The sequence below is a fragment of the Clarias gariepinus genome, chromosome 14 (assembly GCF_024256425.1).
Source record: "Clarias gariepinus isolate MV-2021 ecotype Netherlands chromosome 14, CGAR_prim_01v2, whole genome shotgun sequence".
Lineage (NCBI taxonomy): Eukaryota > Metazoa > Chordata > Actinopteri > Siluriformes > Clariidae > Clarias > Clarias gariepinus.
The window spans coordinates 18,412,224-18,434,186 of record NC_071113.1 but is presented as its reverse complement, the minus strand read 5'-3'; the positions used below and the strand labels follow the sequence as shown (position 1 = coordinate 18,434,186).

The following is a 21,963-nucleotide window of genomic DNA, read 5'->3' as shown; positions in this document are numbered from 1 at the left end:
GGGGAGCATATCAGTTCCAGAACAAAGGGAAAATAAAAATAAAAGTTGCAGACCTCCACGAACATGAACCATTCCTGTGGTTCTGTTGCATATAAAAAAAAGAAAGTTTCAGTGAACTGGTTTAACATAATTTTCTTTCCAATTCCTGTTGAACTGGTTTAACATCATTTCATTTCCAATCCTACAGTTGAAATAAAGTGATTAATTTAAACCTTGGTGTCTATATATATATATATTATTTTATTTTTATTTTTTTTTAAAGGAACATGAGCAATAACATTGTTGGGACCAGGAGACTGACGATGCATCGATCCCCAGAAAGGCCTGCAGCTGGCAGCAGAAGTGTAATTTGTATTCTTGTGACATTGTCATCAGGACTCACTGAACTGATGTATTCATTGTACAGTTGTATTTTAGCTGTAAAATGCCTCATTGGCAGACCCTGACTTAGTGTAGTGTGAAGCAGGTGGGCCCCCTACAGGCACTGGAACATAAATTTGGGGGGCCTTATTCTAAAGACTGGCCCTCCTATCTAGGGCCCCTTTAAGGACAGCTTCAAAGAGTGACTGCGGAACAGAAGGAAGATTCTACAGAGATTATTTAGTTTTATAAATATAGTAGGTTGCGGCAACCTCACATGTATAAAAACAAATTTAGAGAAAGTCATTTTATGACTTGGCCCAGGTGTCTAAGTATCATTATTAAGCTGTCAATCAATTTCCTTACTGAGGGATCAACATCTGCTGATTGAAGGGATTACACCAATCACCAATGACCAATCATGATCATGCAGTTTTGCTCTAATCCGGGCATCTTCAGTATGACTGCTAGCATTATTTTAGAGATTGTTATAAGCATGGCAACATGATATAGGCATGAACAGGCTAGACACTGCTGATAGTGGAGTTGAAAATGGTAGCTCAATTAGTAGGTAATTATAGGTCTAAAAGAACCTCCCAGATGACAGTATAGACATGGCATCCTCATGTTTTCCTGATAACTGGATATAAGGATGACTGGATATTGAGCTATCAGTAGCCCTCTGTTGAGAAGCCTCAGAATATGGTTTCAGTTCCTGTATCATTGATTTCAGCTAAGCTATGCCTGCTGCCAAGTTCTTGATTCCTCTAGAGAGTAATTCAGACTGTTTTCTGGGCTTCTTGTTGTGCTTGCTGGTCATTGCTCGGCCTGGGCTTTTGTGACCAGCAAGCTGTTTAGACTGAGGGATTTGGGCCAGATTCTACTCTAAGCCAGGATTCAAATTTGCCAGCCAAGTGCATCATGTCAACATTGGCATCGTCTTGCATTCAGTGCAGGAGTTGTCCAAATCAGACTCGGTGTCCTTGAGATGGTCAAGTCCAAGGCAGCAAAAACGTGCTGGTTTCAACCGTTTCCTTCCAAATTGTTTGCATACTACTGCACAAGCACAAGTATTTAAGCATGGTTATTTATACGTACCTACTTATTAAGTACATTAAGAATGGTGGGAGCTATCTGACTCAAGTGTACAGAAAAAAATATTATGTGGAGGAAATATGCGCTGAAAATTAGCGTCTCCAGGTAAATTAAAAGACTCAGCAGCTGTAGGTCAAGTGAGTACTACTCAACAACTTTAGCAATCCCTTAGTGTCAGCTAGTTACCAGAGAGTGTGGAGTATTCAAATGTAAAAATGCTGAGAGGCAAACTAGCTCAGCAGGAAAGGAAATGAGTGAATAAACACTGCTCAGTGATAATTTTTTATTTTTTATTTTCACATTTAAAATTCATTTAACTGGACTACCAGCCACTACTATGTTAAATGTTAACTGACATCAGTGGTCTAAAAGTAATTAAAATTAAGTGTTTAAAGCCGCACAGATCATATGCTTAACATTTTTATTGTTAAGATCTTGTCTTTTTTAAAACTTAAAAAGGCCTAGTCTGAGCAGTATTTCTTTCTAACCATAGTGAATACTGCCCTCTGTTGGAAATTCAACTATCTCAAATTTAGGTTCCTTCTAGGCACAGAAGGATCCGTTACTTTACAGCACACTGATGGCAATTTATTTATAATTTAACTATAAGATTTAGATTTTCTATTTTTTACACTTGTTAGTGTTGATTCCTTTCAGAATTCTTTTCAACATTACACTATACAGCAAAACAAAACAACAAAACCCACAAAACTATGTTGCCCCATAAAATGACAAAGGACTACATATTACTAATAACAAAAACACAGGACTGAAAAATGCAATCTAATGTAACCACAACATCCTATAAATTGTATTTATATTTTTATAGTGATTAATAATCTGTTTCTTAAATTAAGCTTCTCTGGGTCATATTAAATGATAAAAACATTACTTTAAGTTTAGGGTGGTCATGTTTCCCATCTGTCATTTTTTTCTTGCTTGTATTTACTGGATTATGGGCAAAACATTCAATTATTAATATAATAATAATAATAATAATAATAATAATAATAATAATAATAATAGTAATATATACCACCTTCAGGTCTGTTCAACAAAATGCCACTGTTCTTTTGGTTCTTCTTAAGATTAAGTTAGGAGCAGGAACAGACAATTAAGCATCGCCACTTGAAATAGGTCTGTGCAATACCAGTTTTAATTGCAACACTAATAGAATTTTCATTCTTGTGTATTTCTTTCCAAGCCACATTCTAACTTAATGATTAAAAAAAATCATTCAATTATTTACCTACTGCTTTATCCTGGCCTGAATTATGCTTGAGCCACTGACACTGGTGACACTGGGTGTAAGGTGAGAAAATTCACCTCGTACCACTATGCGCACAACCACACACACACACACACACACACACACACACACACACACACACACACACACACACACACACACACTGATATACACACACTGATATACACACATGCACACACTCATTCATACCTAGGGGCAATTTAGTGTAGGCAATCTGCCTACCTGCATGTTTTTGGACAGTGGTGGGAAACTAGAGAACCCAGTGCAAACCCATTCGACCACAGAGAAAACATGCCAAACTCTGCACATAGACCGTTACCTGAGCTCAGGATTGCACTGGGGACCCTGGAGCTGTGAGGCAGCATTACAACATTAGTCACTGTACCACCATGCTGCCCCCAATGTGTGTGTGTGTGTGTGTATGTGTGTGTGTGTGTGTGTGCGTGTGTGTGTGTGTGTGTGTGCGTGTGTGTGGCTACAGATTAAAAAAAAAAAATTATATATATATATATATATATATATATATATATATATATATATATATATATATATATATAACCTATATTAAACCTGACTATCATATTTATTATACACAAAGTAATACATTACATAATCAAGGTTTATTATGAGTCACCATTTTCTTCTTTTGGTATGTGTGGAATATGTCTCATAATATGAATTAAGCTGTATACACTTTACATACATGGAACAGCAGTTGGTTACTCTAATTTGTTTGCCTATTAGTTTGCTTGTTTGTTTGACATTACACATATTTCCCATCATAATGCCTTTCCCACAACTCCTTTTGTGCAATTATAATATTAATAATAATAATAATAATAATAATAATAATAATAAAGAAATATGCTATGCTGTACTATTTTTGTATAGCTTTACGAATGAAGGCCGTAAGACATATACAGTACAGATAACAACACAATGTATGGATAATAAACATCTGATACAATGTGTGCTGGAGTAAAAGTTCTAATATTCCAGAAATAATATATAGTTTCACTATAGTACAAAATCGACTGAAAACAACATTAACTTAACCGAAGTAGAGTTATAAAACTGCAAAAAAGTGCTGAGTAAAAATTGTCCATTATTAACCTTTAAGCATAGCAGTTGTGATAAGATAAAGTAAGGTAATCTGATCATAAAAGTCAAGGTGAAGTAAAATATTATAAAGTGTACGAAAGGCTGGAAGACAGTAGAGATAGAGCACATAGCACATAAAACTTTAGCGTGTCTGAAATTTTTGTTCTTAGTTATGTTGTTGACGATAAGTATTTGGTTGTTTGCAATTTCTCCAGCTTTCTTTGCTCCAATCAAGGAACCCTGTACAACAGGAAGTAACAAACTGCTACTAATCTCTTTTGACGGATTCAGATGGGATTATGATCGAGATGTGGACACACCAAATCTCAACAAGATGGCTCAAGATGGTGTAAAAGCTACTTATGTCATCCCACCCTACATAACAATCACTAGCCCAAGTCACTTCACTCTGCTTACAGGTGAGTGGAAAGATACTGTAGAAAGAACAGGTAGAAAGAACAGGTAGGCACCAAGTAGCATCATGAGTGTCTGAACAGGTTCATTGTGTGAACAGAGCAAAACTGCTGATATGAAATTGTTAAAAATTCAAGAAAGTGTTTCACTTAAAAAAAAAAAAAAAATTTACTAATTATTGCAATTTACTCATTGTATTACAAAAAAGTAGACCATACCTGAAACTGAGAAAGAATAATGAGGTGAGTGGCACAAATTGTGCAATATGAATAGTATATTGTATATCCTTATAGCTTCTACAACGAGGTGCACCAAAGTAGGTAGATGTGACTAATGCAAATGTTGTAATGTGAGTAAATATTACTTAAGCGGTTGTCCTATTATGGTCTGCTTGATTAATAGAGGTGACAGTCCTGATCTAAATGTCGATCCATTTACACCACAAAAAAAAAAAAACATAAAACAGTTTTACGGCCAGTTCTGGCATTTTGGTGTAGTTAATTTACAAAAAATCAAGGATGTAAAAGGATTGGCTTTTATTTCAAGTGTTTAATTTGCATTTGGTTGCTGCTCATGGAAACTCCCAATATGCATCTTAAAGAGATGCTGAGGCAAGTGAAGAAGGACATCATTATAAACAAGACAAACTTATCAAATAGACAGCAGAAATTTCTAGGAGTGGCCAAATAAGCAACACCAAAACGTTTACAGTGGATGATCACAGAATTATTTTCTTGGTGAAGAAAACCCCTCTTACAACAGCTAGCCAAGTCAACAATTCTCTCTGCAATAATTTATCAATTTTAAATCTACAATCAAGACATTTAGTGGTTTAAGATTAAAACCAGAAAGGTTTGAAACGAAAGGTTTGTTTATATAATAATCATTTTAAAAATCTATAAAAATAACCATGCACAGTTCTTAAACAAGATTAATTTAGAACCTAACCTAGAACTTAGAGAAGGAAGAAGGAAAGGAAGGCTCATGTTTCAAAGCATACCACCTCATGTCGAACATGGTGGAGATAGTGTTATGGTATGGCTGACAATGGAGCTGGGTCACTGATGTTTATTGATGATGTGACTCCTGATCGAAGTAGCAAAATGAATTCTGGAATGTATAGAACTATACTTTCTTTTCAAATTCAGTCAAATTTGGCAAAACTAATGAAAAAACCTCGAAAGGGACAGGACAGATGGGTAATGATTCGAAACATACAGTTCAAAAAAGTTGAAATATATAAAATAAAAAGTATAAAATGCAAAGGGCCAGGTAAGTCAGCTGAACTCAACTAAACTGAGCATGCGTTTTACTGACTGGAGACAAAGCGACCAAGTACAGTAGCAGCTGAAGGCAGCAAGGCAGCATTTGGTGATTGGTTAGAAACTTCATGCAGTCATTCTCTATAAAGTTTTTATTTTTCAATGTCTAATTACTTTGGACCTGACGGTATATTTATTAAAATGGCTTCATATTTCTTTTCTTTTTTATTTATCTGTGTAGGACGTTACATCGAGAATCATGGTGTGATTCACAATATATGGTTCAACACCACCACTCAGGAAAAGAAGCAATATTACAGAGCACAGTTTGTTGATGACTATTGGGACAATGGCAGTCTACCGATTTGGATTACAGCTCAAAGACAGGTAAAGAATCAAGAGATAGAACATTTTGAAAAGATCCATTTGATGTTCCTTCTGTAGATGTAAAAGCCTCATTCTAGGGTTAAGTGTATCACTGAGGTGAAAAGCCACTGCATGATGGTTTGAGGAAGTTTACTTAAGATTCCATAAATCACAAATATTAAATGAAACTCTTGCGTATAAGCTGATGGTGATCAGCTGGTGATGTGTTTCATGAGATATCTTGTCAATTCCTTTTATTTATTTATTTGTTTATTTATTTATTTATTTTTAACTCTCATAGGGACTGAAAACGGGCTCCTTGCATTTTCCGGGTACAGCTGCCACATATCAGAATGAAAGAGTGCAAGTGTGTGAGGTGGAATCTGAATTTTATGACTATAGCAATGAGACAGATTGGAGGGTAAATGTGGATAAAGTGATGAGTGATTGGTTCAAAACACAAGATCTGGATTTTGTCTCATTATATTTCGGTGAACCAGACCAGACAGGCCATAAATATGGGCCTGATTCTCCAGAACGGCGTGATGCAGTCAGGAAAGTGGACCGCACCATTGGCTATATACGTGACACTGCGCAAAAACATGGTCTTTCTGACCAGCTGAACATAATCATCACTGCTGATCATGGTATGACTACCGTACTGAAAGGGGATGGAATAAAAAAGATTATTCTCTCCCAAATCCCTGGCTTTTCATTTCGAGATATTGCATTCCAGTTGTTGGACTATGGCCCTAATGGGTTGCTATTGCCTAAAGAGGGCATGCTTGAGAAGGTTTATCGTGTCCTCAAGGGTGCCCATCCTAACCTCCATGTCTATAAAAAGGAAGACATGCCTGCTCGTCTTCATTATGCAAATCATCCACGTATTTTACCCCTTGTTCTCTATGCTGACCCAGGATATGTAATCAGTGGGGTGAGTGTTAAAATGCATATATGCAAAATATACATTTAGAAAGTTTGATGATTTTTTAGGTACACATTTTAAATATGTTCACATGATTGTACTGTACATAATGAACTTTGTACACTTTGTATGTTTCAGATACTCCCAGTTCAGACTAATAAAGGAGAACATGGATTTGATAATCAAGCCTTAGACATGAAGGCTTTCTTCAGGGCAGTGGGACCTGACTTCCACAAGAATCTGGTGGTGGGACCATTTGAGACAGTTAATGTTTATCCCTTAATGTGTCATCTTCTGGGAATAAAACATGAGGTCAATGATGGATCTCTTGATAACACCAGACATCTTCTAGTCTCTGGTGGGCAACAGTGTAGCAGCAAAGGTGGGTTTGGTTTGGTTTGATTTAAGACTTTTTTTGCTTTGCCACCTTTGATAAACAGAGGACACCAGTGCTAACAAGTGAACTTTTATGGTATCATGTTGAACTTTGGCTTTATCAGATAAGGTCAGATGAATCAGATGAAGAATGTGTGATTTTTTTCCTTTATACGTTGCACAAGATTATTTATTACCATCTGAATCTATTTTACTGGCATGTTGAGGACAATGTTATGAATACCAGTTTTGCTTAGATTCCCTTTCATTTCGGTCAAGTAAAGATAGATTTTAAAATAACCTTTGTACAATGATATGAAGGTCTAAGGGTGTTAAGTTTTAAAATTAAGAAATAATAATAATAGATAATAATCCAGATGAAGTACCAAAAACACATACAACAATCCTATTACAGTATATCATAATTCTAGGTGATTTGCTGGACAAGGTGTAATTTTATTGGCTCAAGCCTTACCAGTTCAAACAATGCAACAATGCTGAATGCCAACATGCTTAAAAAAACATACATTGCCTGATTGTCTAATTTAACAGATTCAGACCAAATGAGCATTATCATTGGCCTAGCTGCAGTGGCTGGATTTCTGGTAGTTGTCTTCATCATAGTTTCATCTTTAAATGTCTTCAAGCGGCATAGAACAAATACAAGGTAAAGTAGAACCCAAAATTCACATTTATTACAAATCATTCAAGATACAGTTTTTTAACATTGCTTCTTTTCTATTCTTTTTTTTTTTTTTAGGAATCATCAGAAAAATAAACATGAAGACAAAACTGATTTAAAGCTAACAACAATGTGATTAATATTAACTTAATTAAGAATGTGTTAAAACATTTTTTTTTTTTCATTTTTCACAGGAAAATAGGATGACATGTCACATGCTAACTATTTGATTGGAAAACTGATGTTGTCATTTGCAGTAAATGGGATTTTAATATACTTTGCATGTCATACCATCCATTTTGTAAATATTTAAAATTCATTTATGATTTGTCTGTTCATCAAATGTAATATAAAAAAACACCAAACTTTGTCAAGCTAACCATTAAACCTGGACTGTTTCTTCTCAAAATATAAAAGCCATTACTAACTAAAGGTTACTCAAATATTTAAACTAATATAATACTTCTTACTGTTGAAGTGTATTAGGCTTATGTCTTGGTTCTCTAGTGCCATCTAGTGGACATAGTAACTGTAGCCTAGCACTCAGCTTTCCATAGCAAAAAAAAAAAATGCTGAATTTATTTATTTGTTTGTTTGTTTGTTTTTTAATGATAAATTAGCAGTCCCCTGTCCAGGGTGTACCCCGCCTCGGGCCCTAAGTCTCCTGGGATTGGCTTGAACCCCAACTTAAATACAGGATAAAGCGTTATAGATGATGAGTGAGTGAGTGCGTGAGTGAGCGAGTGAGTAAATTAACTATCTAAATGCATTTTTAAAAATATTTTTTAGAAACATTAAATCCAGGTGGCGGCATGGTGGCTTAGTGGTTGGCACTGTCGCCTTGCACCTCCAGGGTCCAGGTTCGAATTCCATGATTTCACTCTGGTTTCCTCCCACAATCCTGAGACATGCATATTAGGGTAATTGGTCTTTCCTAATTCCCCGTGGTGTGTGAATGAGTGTGTGAGTGTGTGTCTGTGTGCCCTGCGATGGATTGGCACCCCATCCAGTGTGTACCCCGCCTCGTGCCCTAAGTCTTCAGAGATAGGCTTCAGGCCCCCCGCGACCCTGTACACAGGACAAAGTGGTATAGATGATTATTGAGTGGATATCAAATCCAGATCAATGAGCAGCTTTAATTACCTGTGTTAACTGGGTAAAAAAAAGGCAGTTCAGGAGGTGTAAAAGACTGACAGAAGTTATCATTACACAAAGCTGCAGATTCAATGATTTATAGTGAAATCCTGTCCAGTCATGTGGAATTTTCCCAAAATAAGTTTATGTAAACAGCTCATGACAAAGAGCCACTCAGAGCAGCCTGGTATGCATAAACAGTTTGAACAGTGTGCTGCAGTGTAACCCCCATTTGGACACACACACACACACACGTACACGCAAACACGCACACATACTAAGGCACCCGCCAGAGCAGAACAGAGCCAGTCTGGAAATATGGAGTCTCCCCCTTGGCACACGTGCCAGACTCCAATCCATCCTTCAGTGCAATAACATCTCTGCTTCTATACACGGCCTATAATTAGACTTAGTCACTGCAGCAATTTGATTTCTAGCTGCAGTCTGACACTTTCCAATACATGTAGCACAGTGGGAGACGCCATCTCTATTGTTCTTATCTCAGTCGTTATAAGCGTGTATGCCGTGCCCTCAGCCTTGTGTTAACTGTCTTTGTAAAGCTGTTATGACTGTGAAGTCTGCCACTGATCGTCATAACATAAACAAAAGGAAGTTTCACTCTGAAGCCCTGGATGAGAGAACGGCCCGTTTACACTATGACAACAATCCGACACCAGACTGGGACACACTAATACTATCCCGACTCATCCATCAAATCAGACAGGACACGTCAAACACTCCCATTCTTTGGAGCCTCCCTCTCTCTCTCTCTCTCTCTCTCTCTCTTCTTTTTACATATGTTTATGATGTTGAACGCTAGATCTGTCTTGAAGTGTCACATACCACTAAGAGACTAAAAAGCATTGCGAACCTTTCATGCCAGCATGGTTTAGAGCCTGAGTAGACTTACAGTCTGCCTTTCCTACTAGAATTCCACAGATCTGACCTTCGAGAATGTACCATTCGCTCATCTTACATTGATATGTATTATATCACACTTCAAAAAGAAAGGACACAAAGCTCTGAGAACTCTAGGTGCTATTTGTTCATATCAGCGTGTAATTTTTGATTTCACTTACTTGGAATATGTGCATTTCCCATGAGCTGAGTGTCTATAAAGCTCTGTGAATCTCACAGAGTAGATGAGGTTTGAAACCATGTGAGCTATTTCACAGGAACTGGCCAGGATGCTTTGGTGGTCTTGGTCAAATGCCATGTCTGCCAGCGGCCTTGTCCTGCGGGGGCTGACAAGAACCGTGTCGCCTTGCACTCGGGTGAGATGAGCTTGTGACGGCAGATTTACTCCAGCAGTCTTGCCAGTCTGGCTGGCCACGGACACCACGACATACCTGTCAATGAGGTGTCACTGTGTAGTGCGCCTGCAGGGCTTTCTTTCTTCTGCGGCGAAAACCACGGAAAAACTGACTCAACACCTCCACATCCACACACAGCATGTGTGAGCTCAGTCCCGTCCCTGCCATCCTGCCCAGGCAGTTAAGGCAAAGGCATGCCTTGAGGCTGAACCAAGGCGTTAATCCATGATAACTTTTCCCCATGCCAACATGTGGGTGCAGGCCTCGCCCCCGCTGCCTGGCCCTCTCCTTCCAGCCTGAATAACTCTACCCTTAGCTGCAAGATTTAGGAGGCAATATCGACTGAATGTGTGTGTGTGTGTGTGTGTGTGTGTGTGTGTGAAGGGGGGGGCGGGGGGGTTAGTCTTAATAGGAGGTTATAAATCTCTTTCTCTTTTTATTATGACAGACACATGACTTAAAATGCTATGTACCAGCCAGGCCTTGAGAAGACTTTAATGTGGCTGAACATATCCATATGGATAATAAAAGATGCAATTCAATGCTAGACTGCCAGCTAGTGACTGCTATGACGTTTAAATTCAGTTTTCCTTTTTTTTTTTTAAACCCCAAGGTAATTTTTTCCTCATGCATTTAAATTTTTAACTTAAACATTTCAAAAATAATCCTTCACATGGGATCTAGAGATTGGCACCTCAACTTAAGTAATCTAAGATTTCCAGTTTTCTTAGCCACTTTGTAATAATTATACCTCTTGACATTTGTTATTATATTTATCTGATTTTGACTCATGTATCAGGTTCTTGCATTACCAAAGCTCTTAGAATGATCTAAACATGATGGGCGCATTCGGTAACTCATTTAAAAATAAGTAATGTGTTTTTTAATGGAATTTACAGAAGTGATGCACCTAGCAGAGCACACAAAGAAGCTTTGTTTGTGTCAGTATAGTAAAATTGCTAGTGGTGGGTTGAAGCATTCTGTCCTTGTGACTGAGCACATTACTAAATATTTCTCTAAATAGGCCTCTAAATATTGTATTGCATGATGAAATCCTGAGAGAGATGAGTTTGGAAAATGTTGTCAAGTACAAGTCTACAACAAAACAATGCCTTTCCTTTTTTCACTGCCAACATGTTTCATTCGGTTGTTAAATTTGTCCGCTTTTAGCATCATTTTTTTTTTGCCAAGTTAATTCAAGCGACTAAAATTAAAAATGTAGGTGAGGAGCCAAAACTGAGCACTGCTGAGCTGCTCATCCAGTATTCTCATGTTGACCACTAGGGGGCACATTATATTTGGCCTGGATGGGAATTACAAAGGACATTTTTAATTATTGAGTCTTCATTTTAAAGCAAGTGTAATTATTAGATAGTACATAAATATGGATAAATAAATAAAAATAGGGTCATAAGATACTCATGCTATTAATGGATATATTACAATAAGAATAACAGCAAGCCTTTATTGGTGGACATTTCATGTCTTTCATCAACAGGATTCTAATTCTTTTTTTTTTTTACTAGTTTGGATCACTTTCACAAAGCATTTGCTGAGACATGTCAGAGGTGTCAAAGGGCTCCAGATCAGGATTCCTTAGAGCCAAAGCTATTCCAGCAACTAGACAAACCACAGAAACTCTGAGCTGTCTTGTTTGATTGGTTTTGTTGGCTGTAAATGATGTGAGGATAAAAAGGGGATTAAAAAAGATATATTCTCTTTGAAAACTGTGTAAGTTATATTTTATACTGTCTCTATCCATCAAACCGTGACACATGTTTACTTTGAAACACACAAACACAGACACTACACGCCAATGTTCTTTATGACGGTTCTCTTCTTCCATTACTCCACACGCTGGAAAAGAGCGCCGTCTCAGAATGTATAATCAGAAATTTTCATATAAGGGCATTTTAGAGAGTGGTCTATCATTCTTTTTTAAAGAGCTAATTTTATACAATTGCAGACAGACAGAAACTTTCATGTACACACCCACAATGCTCTCTCTCTCTCTCTCTCTCTCTCTCTCTCTCTCTAATATAGTACAGACAGCAGATATGCGCATACACACTTACACATAATACAGAAGCGGCGCCACAGTCTGCTGGGTGCATTTATTATGGATCAGCGTTGCCAGTACTTTCAACACCAGTCCAGCCTTTTCCAAACAGCTACAAGCTGATACATGATGGATCTCATTCCACCACAGATGACTGATGCAGACAGTTCCCATGTGTTCTCTGCCAATCCTAGAGTCCAGGAATCCTTACACTCCAACACCTGAATCATCTGAATGATGAATTTGGACAGAGAACACAGCATGTTGAGATTTAGACCATAGACCCTGACCCAGAGCTTCGGTTTACTGCAGACTTCTCTCCTGAATAAATGTGATCTGTTCCACGACATTATAAATTAAGCTCATATGCCCTCCTCTGAAGTAACCATGCATAAACGCTAAAAGCTGGATCTACGAAGCTCCATCCAACTTGCATTTTAAAGCCTCTTCCTATAAAATGTCAAAAATGATTGTGTAGCAGACAGCCGGAGGCTCTGAGAATGCTACGTAGAAGTAGAAAATCCATTGCCAAATTATCCTAAGGGTACAAATGGAATAGGTGGAATGATGGCAAGCAGCCCACAAAGGCCTGGCCACAGGGAGAAAATTACAGAGGGAAACTGCCAGTTTCTTCTGCCATAAGCCAGGCAGAACAAACGAAGATGTAGCTTGTGGTTTGATTACGCTAAATTGAGTCAAGCATACTTTTTTATCACTAATGGAGATGGAGAAAAAATCTTGAGTTGCTGAAAATTTAAATATTCATGATGTGATTCTAGCAGGCGAAAAAAAATCAGATTTTTTTTCTCTTTTTTTCTTTCTTGCTGCACTGTACATATACTGTACAGTACTTTAGATGTTAAAATAAAGGGTGTTTTTAAGTATATGTACAAATCTGATATAATCTTTAAAGGTAGGTGCAGTATGTCACAACCTCTTCAAACACCATTAGCTTCATTCTGTGGAGGTTTTCTAAATGTTCAGGACAGTAAAATAGTTACACATCATTTATATACAACTCCAGCAATAGTTGGTGGAATAGTAACTGAGTTAAAGTTTAAGTTCTGGTAAATATCTTTAACATTATGATAGAAATGTGTGCTTAAAAAAGCAATTCACTAGATTTGGATGGTCATTAGATTTTTTTTAATCCACCAGAAAAAAATGTTTATCTTCTTCAGTCAATTTGAGCTAAGGAATTTAACCTGGAAAGTCTTACTGATGAATCAGATGCAGAGTAATCTCACCCACTACCACACCAAGCAGTATGACACATTTGACTGACAGATTCATTTAAACACTTGTGCACTTCTTTCATTCCTAGGAGGTAGATAATAACGTTGCACATGACTTACACAAATAGTGGGTCATGCCAGTGCCAGTTAAAACCGCTAGTGAGTATGCAGGTAAAGAATGCGTCTCTATCAACATACTTTAGAATGGCTGTCATTTTAAACACAACAAACTACATGCTTCTTTGTTACAGTACTCCTTAACACCAGCCTATTTTGGTTTACTAAATGATATTTTGGCTGGTTATAATAATATGATACAATAGTAAATAAAAAGAACTCCAAAGACATGAGTGTAGATACCTCTAAGTCATCTGAATGATGTGGTACAGTGCATAACAGGTCATTATAGATGATATTTTATTGTTATATAGCTTTATTAATCATTATTAATCAGAATGAAGATAGTTATTTTACTAACACACAATCATATGTACATATACTGTACAGCAATAGCTATTACATTGTTACAGAATACTGTATAAAGACCCTAGTACAGTATGTTTTAAGACTTTTACATTTTCTTATCAAGACCTAAAAAATTTCCATATATAACAAATTATGCACCAATAATGATCATCTAAAGTAAAAAATACTGACAAATGGAAACTGACAGGAATGACATCTTCTCTTAGTGGTTGGTGCATATATTGCTAAAATGTAATGTCAGAGTAATGATCCAAAGCATGTGTTCTAACTGGCTAGATTTTCTCATTTGACCTGAGATCTACCCATGATGCAAGTTTGAGGTCTTATTTAAGGTTCGATATTTTTTTATACAAATTTTGAAAAGTTCTGGCAAAAAAAAGTGTTTTTTTTTTTTTTTAAAAAAGGCAATATACGTACACCAGTCTTTCTTTTTCCAGGCATCCACATTCTGTTATCCACATTCTAGTCAGAAAGATATTTAGCCTAGTTACTAAGCAACAAACACCAGTAATAAGAATCTATTTTGTTGCCAAGGCGTGGCTGGAAAAATCCAGTGTGAAAGTTTAAAAGCAGTGATTTTTACCACTCTGGCATGGTGAATGTGAAATTGTGGGTGGCCAAGCAAACCCTCCTCACGGTTGAGGCCCTGACACCTGATTGTTAGTGATTCCGGATAAATGCCAATGCCTGGGTGGCATGCTGTGGTTTAATGATACAGAGCTTTCTCTTATATCACCAGGAATGAGATGGTCTAAGATTTGGGGGACATGGTCTTTGAGACTCTATTAGCATCTAGCTTAAGGCAGCAGAACTTAATTATACAATTGTTTAGAATATTTTTTTTTAACACTGCCTACTAATGTGGAACAATGTAAATGACAAAAGATGAATCAGTAATATAGCCATGATAATCAGCATGGGGGAAAGGGATGTAATTATTACGGAAGATGCTTATTATACAACAGACTGTAAATGTATAATATTATTATACGGGTGAAATGAAGGTGTAATATTTATGATACAATAAGTCATGAAGAAGAAAAGTAAGTAATAATTTAACACATTGTTTATGATCCTAGATTTAGCTGAATATGTTTGTTACCCATGAGGCCAGCAAACATTAACCAGTCTTTTTTATTGGCATCATGTACACAAAGAGGGGCAGTGTTTCTCAGTCTGCATGGGGGAAATTTAAAGTCTGTTTTGAAAACTGCCAAACACACACAGCGCACTAGCCCGTGTAACATAGTCCCGAGCATGTTATGACTACCCTCTCAGACGACTATCAATATGTCAAACTTGCAAAAAATCATTCAACAGCATAGTTTCATCACTTCTCAAACTGTATGCATGGAAAAATTAAGCTTATCATTAGACTAATATTATTTTTAGGTCTTACATCGCTTTGATACTAATCCCCACTAATTTAAGGTTGCTTTAAAATAGACTGAAGTTATACAACAGCATGGCAGCCTTCTTTCGGCATGTCATATAAGAAGCTTTAAAGTTAATCGATAGAGAAAGAAACTTTAGTGTCTTCATTCTTCACCTTGGTCAAGTTGTTCTTTTCATGCCAATAGACTTTAGGCTGCAGACAGAGCAAGAATGTTTTTACATGTGATCATTCATCCACTATGTGTTTCAGGCGCCACACAGATTAAAAGAAAGAATCTGAAAATGAAGGTCTTTAACTTTTAATCCTTTTACAAAGACCCTTCAGACTGTCTGAGGATGGATGGCGTCTGTGGGGGAAAAGAAAAAAAAAACTAAAGTCACTGATCCACTCCTTCTTCAACATAAGAATTAAATCCTAACACCTAGACATACTGTATGTAACTTGCTCAATAGTTTTGACATAATATTTCGACCAGGTGGAATAAGGTAAAAAAATTATGATCATATTTCACCTTATTCAAAGTGCATAGCATTTACAAAAATTAACAGACAAAGAAACAAAAAACAATAATGCAGTTTAAGTGGTTTTATTTCAAAAGACTTTGGACTACATGGAAATAAAGAATAAATAGGTGTTTCTCTTAATTTACAGGTTTATGATTACTCTATTGCCACTTAATATTCACAGCTGTAACAACGAAGCTGTAACAATTACACCGTAATTCATACTTTATTTGAGGTCTATAAAAAAACTTATATATTTTTTTTCCGAATAATGGAAAAAAAAAGCTTACAATTCCTTCAGTAAAATGTCCTTTAATTTTTCGCAGCGCGAAATTTTCTCCACATAAATACATTAACCCAGAGTATGCTCAACAAATACAGTAGACGCTGGATATAGGTAAATACTGACCTCTTTTACACTGTATAAACAAACAAGGTAAAATAACACCACATATACATCGCAGAGACATTCCTACACTTCGGGCAGTGCTTGAGAGACAGGTTAACCCGCAGGTTCAGTTCGGGTTCAGTTCGGACAGGAGCACTTGCACTCGGATATGACTGGATACTGCACGTGGATCCATGTGCACTTGGATGTGCGCCGGGACGTGCAGTGCCAGCGCAGCAGTGTGAAGTGCACAGATTTGGAGGGTTTGCACATCATGCCCTCGGGCACTGAACACGAGCGCTTTGTCAAGCAGTTGCCCACTTTGACATAGCGCGGCCAGAAGCGGATGCCCAAGTCCTGCCACGCGTACACCACCGGGCAAAAAGCGTACGACCAGATCCACGCCAGGACGCGCCTGCGCATCTTCTTATTTTTCTTGGCGTCGTGCATTATGTCGAAGTCCAAAGCGCGAATCTCTTTGGGCATAGGACGCTGCGTAAATTGCTCTCTGATCTCTTCAGTGTCCATGCCCGGGTTTTCACGTTTCTCCTCGGGCGACACGACGGACATGAAGCGCGCTTCGAACTGCGCGCCCAGCATGCTGCGCAGCTCCGTCTCATTCAGGTCACGCTCTTTGGGGTCGAGCAGCGGATCGCGTTCTTCCCTGATCAGCACGACAGGCAGGCTATCGCTAGGGATAGGACGAAGGAGGTAGTGCATTGGTGTGTGGTGCTGACACGAGCCGCCTTCTATCCGGAAGCCGAGAGCGACAAACAGTACGCACATGGCCAGAAAGTGAGACACGTTATCCATGTTATCCATTTGATCTTGCGCGCGAGGATATCTTAAGTGTAATCCTGGAGAAGATCGGCGCGAACGTCCACGCGTGCAAAGCGCCAAACTCCTGATCGTGTCTATAAAACACTGATAATCAGTGTCCTTCTTGAAAAGTTCGGGTAGCCAAACGAGTCACCCCAAGATGAGTCGATAAGTCGCAGTGGGACACGTGAGAAGTGCGCATCCACCAAGTCGCCTAGTTGAAGGTCATGCCAGGAGCCAGTGCAGTAGTAAGCGCATGGCTCCGTCACACGGCGCGCGCTCGGCGCTCAGCTCCTCGTTGCTGCGTCCGCGTGTCTCCGCACCGCCCCGCGTCCGCATGGTGCTTCCTCGCGTTGTGCCGTCCAGCGCCCAACTGAGGGTCTCCATGGCCTGTCCGATTTATGTTCGCCGTTTGTGATGTAACGCAAAAAAGCCCAGTGTGAATGCCGGGGGCTTTGCCAGGGCTCCCCCGGCGCCTCCTCCTCTCAGAGGGAGGGGTGGACGGGATTCTGGAGGGGGGGAAGGGGGGGGGGGTTGTTGCGGAGGGTGCATGCGCATATAACTATCACAACCTGTCCCAGTGTGACACCTCGAGGAGTTTAAAGGCCTCGTTCAATCTACATTTTACCTACCAATGTACATGACAGGTCAACATTTTACATAACGCATGCACTAACTCAGACGCGCATTACGTTTTAAAACCTGGCATGTCCGCCTATGATTAAAATTGTTTTGTTTTTGTTTTTTTGTAATTTTTTAATAGAAATAAAGAGTTTTCTTAAACACATGCATGTGGTCATAATTTTTTCTCCACAAGACTGAGCAGCTAAAGGAACAGCAGTAGAAGCATTGGCCATGAGGGCATGCAGGGTTAAAAGGCTCTGTGTTCAGAACTCCTCCGGGCAGTGTTTCCGATATTCCTGTATTCCCCTTTAATGTCTAATTTGACCTTGGAGTAATTTTCTGGCCTAATACTGTGACAATATACGTCCGGCGCCAGTAGGATGTGAGGTCTTACTCGAGACAAAGGAAATGGGGTGAAATTATGTTTCCAAGATAAGAGTGCCAACCAACTGTAGTGACAGGGGAATTGGTGGCCCCTTGTCCTGAGGCATGAACTGCAAAATAGTTTTAAACTAGTTTGCACAAGAATCAAAAGTCCATCATTGAACAAAAACATTTTATGCAGGTTGATTATACAGGTAATTTGTCAAAGCATAACATTAATCATCTTTAAAAAGCAAGTGTAACCTGTAATGCCACTAGATGCTGTAATGGTCTGAATGTAAAAAAAAAAAAAAAAAAAAATCTACCATGATTGTCAAACACGATATTATTATAGTGATAGATGGAATCATTTCACAGTCTAGCTGTAGAGTTGGTCATTAAACTGGCTGCTGTCTGTTACTGTTAAGAAGATACATACAGTACTGTATATCTATCACCTATCACTCTTAACTCATTTTCATTTCTGACACTATAATGCTTTGAATTATTTCATTAGCAGTGCTGTTTACCTCCTGACTTCAATGGAAATATATGACGTAAGGGGGATTGAAATATTGTCACCATGAGCATTGGTGGTTTCACAGACTACACTTAAAGTGCTCAGTGCTCTCAATCTTACTGATGGATCAAAAGGCCCTCCCAGGTTGAGGCACAAATATTCCCGATTCTTTCATGATCCAGCTAGATAAAAATGTAATTTGTTTTTGTTTAATTCCTCACTAAGACCTTTGATGATCTAACAGGAGACCAATTTGAACGGTCGATTTACAAGCTATGGTTTCACTGTAGCTGGCTTAAGGTCAGTTCACTTTTAAATGCAAACATATACACACACACTCTTTCTCCCTCCAGACCTCTTTCCCTTTGAAAACTCTTTCAGTTTGGACACTACATGTATTTTCATCTAATATCACAGAGCCCATCAGTAGTACATACATCTTGCTATCAGTTTATGTTTTTATGTAATTTTAATACATTATATACAGTATTTTGAGGTTATATTTAACTATTGTCAAGGAAAACGACGTAGCTGTATATTAACGTTTTACCTTTTTGTTTGACAAAGAACACTTCGAAGCATATTTACGAGGAAGTGGTGATTTATTTATTTTTATTCATATTCAAGTTCATAAACACATCTGCCACATGGTCAGATTCAGCTGCATTGCAAAAGCTAATGAGTAACAATAGAAACAGGGATAAAAGACAAAATATATCATACACAAATATATTATTTAGATCAATAAATGCATTATTCAAAAATATACAGGTATGATGCTCTTCAATGCTTTTGGCTTGCTGTGTGCACAGTTTAAAGGTATCATGACAAAAATGATCATTTAACCTTATCTGGAATGTCTGTTTAAATTTTTTACTGAAATGTATTACTTATTAGAAAACAGGCAGAACACATACTGTACATATTCAGGGCCAGGCCCACACACACACACACACAAGATAAAGAAGTGCATTATATCATTCCTTTAAATGACATCACTGTACATAAATTCTGGGGATGAAACTATTTAAATATTTTTAAAAGGACAGAAGTGCAGTAAAAACATTTTTTTGAGGAAACGATGGTGCAAATACATATTTGTAATACACTGCAACATTGACAAGTCATAACAGTGCAACAGACACAATTCACAATGTTGCTCACATAAGCTGCCCTTGCTGTCGCTTTCATCCTAATAACCACTTTGTCGCCAAATACTTCAATATTAAACATCCAGTCTGTTTTACATACCATCATTAATGTGACACTGCATGAAAGAGCCATTATAAATTTACCAAGTGAAACAGTGGCCCACTATCAGCACAGTATTGAACCCACAGACAGCATTTCTTTAGTAATATAATTCTCAATACACTTAAAATCTCTATGGCTTTGAAGACACAACGTGTCGGTGTAATCTTTTAAATCTACTACAGTCACAAACAGCCATTTAAAAAGTGGTGCATACCCTTCCTATAAAGTGGTACAAATGTCCTGTACCAAAAATGCAAACAACAACAAGATCAACAATAACATAGGTGATACTTTTTTTTTTTATTATTCCAGGGCCAACAGCAAAACAAAATATCAATTTGCCTGCATTTGCTGAACAAATGATGTAAACAGGTCTCTAAAGTGCACTTTTTTTAATGTGCCTGTTCATCAAACATGAGTGGTTTTAATTTTTTTATGTCAACAAGGTAGCGAGCAATCACGCGAAAAAACTTTGACAGACATGTCACATTGTTGACACTTCAAATGATAACAAATGTACATCAAAAATCATTCGGAGGTAAAAACAGAATGCAAGTTGAGCAAAGTTCTCTGCCTGTTAATTCATTACCATTATGAAATGAAGTGGAAAAGATAAAACCTTCCAAAAATCCACACTGCATGTTACGAACGGATTTTACCTACTCACCCTTTAAAGGTGACCCTTTATGAAGGTAACTTTAAGATAGTTTAAGATGCTGAGTCCATAATCATTTTCAATGGCTTATATGTGTCTGGAAGCCAGACATTAGTGAACTTTTTTTTATTCAGCACCATTAAAACATGACTAAATTCTGTATTAAGTACATTTCATCACTTGATTTAAGATGAGATTAAGGGCGTGCCAGTGGGATGCAGACTTACACCTGATTAATGCAGAGGTTTACCTCTGATATAGGAACTCAATCTGAAGCCCTCTCTAAAGCTTGGGAGTTAAAGTACTACTTTTCACCTTCCACCTGTCATCTTAGTCTATGCAGAGGCAGTTTCAAGTTCAAAGGTTAAAGCAGCACTTTATTTCATGTTGCATTAATAGTAAGTATATTAACAGTCATAGCCGCGGTTTATGAGTCCTACAGAGTTGACCAGCAACGTATTTTTTTCTTCCTGCACATTCTCCTAATGAATTTTCCACATAATACAACACAGAGAGAGTCTGCATGCTATAACTGTATTCACTTAGAGGCTGTCTGGTGACGATATATGACAAAACACATCAACATGACATACAGTACAATAATACAGATGCTTCATTCTAGAGAGTGCTGCTGAGTATTTCAGAAACCAGCTCATTGGTTTGGTCATCTGAATCCACTTCCTGAGCTGTCAGCTTTCCTGGTGCAGCTCCTCCATGTGGCTCATCCTTCTGATCTCGCCATCGAGTATCATGTCTGCTTGGGGATGTCTCATTGCACGACTCCACAAAGATCTTGTGCACAGTGGATTTGCTCTGCTTGTTATTGTCCTTCCAGTCATCCATGCTGTAGGAGGAGTGTGGGAAGGAAACAGGGAGCTCTAGGGGCAGATCCAGTTCGCTCTGCCGGGTGTAAACCCCTTCTGAAAGAGAAGATGTCTGGGTTTCACTCTGGCCCCTTAGCCAGCGATGTGTTCCGCTGAAGCAGCTCCTCTGGGGCTGGCTCTTAGACAGTAGTTTGCGCTTGTAGCGAAATGTCTTTTCTGATGATCTGCTGGAGTAGGAGGACAGGGACAGTTCCTCCAGGTCTTTAGTGAAGGATTCAGGAGCCAGAATCGGCTTAGGGCAGGCACTGGGTTTGAGGTCGTGGATCTGAAGGACGTCAGGGGCACTGCCGCTTAGTGTGTGCACAGCCTGATGGGATAGATCCTGGGCTGAAGAATAAACCAGGTCTAGATCTCGTGGGCTCAGAGCGTCGCTGGAGTCGTAGTCGCTGTCTGTTGGGAGGAAGACCTCAGAGCAGCCTTCTTCATCAGAAACTGCCTGAGAATCTGAAACAGAAGTAAAATTTTAAACATTGTATTGTG

At 38.3% G+C, this 21,963-nt stretch overlaps 3 protein-coding genes across 4 annotated transcripts in view; 1 reads left to right on the top strand and 2 right to left on the bottom strand.

Moving 5' to 3' along the window:
* The first annotated feature begins 3,929 nt into the window (after nt 1-3,929).
* On the top strand, nt 3,930-8,126 carry enpp7.2 (ectonucleotide pyrophosphatase/phosphodiesterase 7, tandem duplicate 2). The gene is made up of 6 exons (XM_053511968.1): nt 3,930-4,245; nt 5,744-5,889; nt 6,170-6,802; nt 6,932-7,175; nt 7,721-7,835; nt 7,929-8,126. Exons 1-6 carry the CDS (start codon nt 3,999-4,001, stop codon nt 7,984-7,986), a joined length of 1,443 nt encoding a protein of 480 aa, XP_053367943.1. The 5' UTR covers nt 3,930-3,998; the 3' UTR covers nt 7,987-8,126.
* A 7,917-nt stretch (nt 8,127-16,043) lies between these two features.
* On the bottom strand, nt 16,044-17,594 carry nog3 (noggin 3). Its single transcript, XM_053511934.1, has one exon. The coding sequence runs from the start codon at nt 17,184-17,186 to the stop codon at nt 16,503-16,505; it is 684 nt and encodes a 227-aa protein (XP_053367909.1). The 5' UTR covers nt 17,187-17,594; the 3' UTR covers nt 16,044-16,502.
* A 1,715-nt stretch (nt 17,595-19,309) lies between these two features.
* The window catches only part of ankfn1 (ankyrin repeat and fibronectin type III domain containing 1), a 73,875-nt gene continuing 71,221 nt past the window's right edge, over nt 19,310-21,963 (bottom strand). For both annotated transcript variants that reach the window (XM_053510803.1, XM_053510804.1), the window contains exon 24: nt 19,310-21,927. In XM_053510803.1, the coding sequence (XP_053366778.1) occupies nt 21,218-21,927 (710 nt within the window). In that variant the 3' untranslated portion in view covers nt 19,310-21,217. The remainder of the gene's footprint in view (nt 21,928-21,963) is intronic.

Excerpts from the sequence above, each read along its gene's own strand:
- enpp7.2 (XM_053511968.1), top strand. The coding sequence starts at position 3,999 with ATGTTGTTGACGATAAGTATTTGGTTGTTTGCAATTTCTCCAGCTTTC. Across the intron at positions 4,246-5,743 it reads TCACTTCACTCTGCTTACAG|GACGTTACATCGAGAATCAT; the intron begins GTGAGTGGAAAG and ends TTATCTGTGTAG. Across the intron at positions 7,176-7,720 it reads GCAACAGTGTAGCAGCAAAG|ATTCAGACCAAATGAGCATT; the intron begins GTGGGTTTGGTT and ends CTAATTTAACAG.
- nog3 (XM_053511934.1), bottom strand. The coding sequence starts at position 17,186 with ATGGATAACATGGATAACGTGTCTCACTTTCTGGCCATGTGCGTACTG.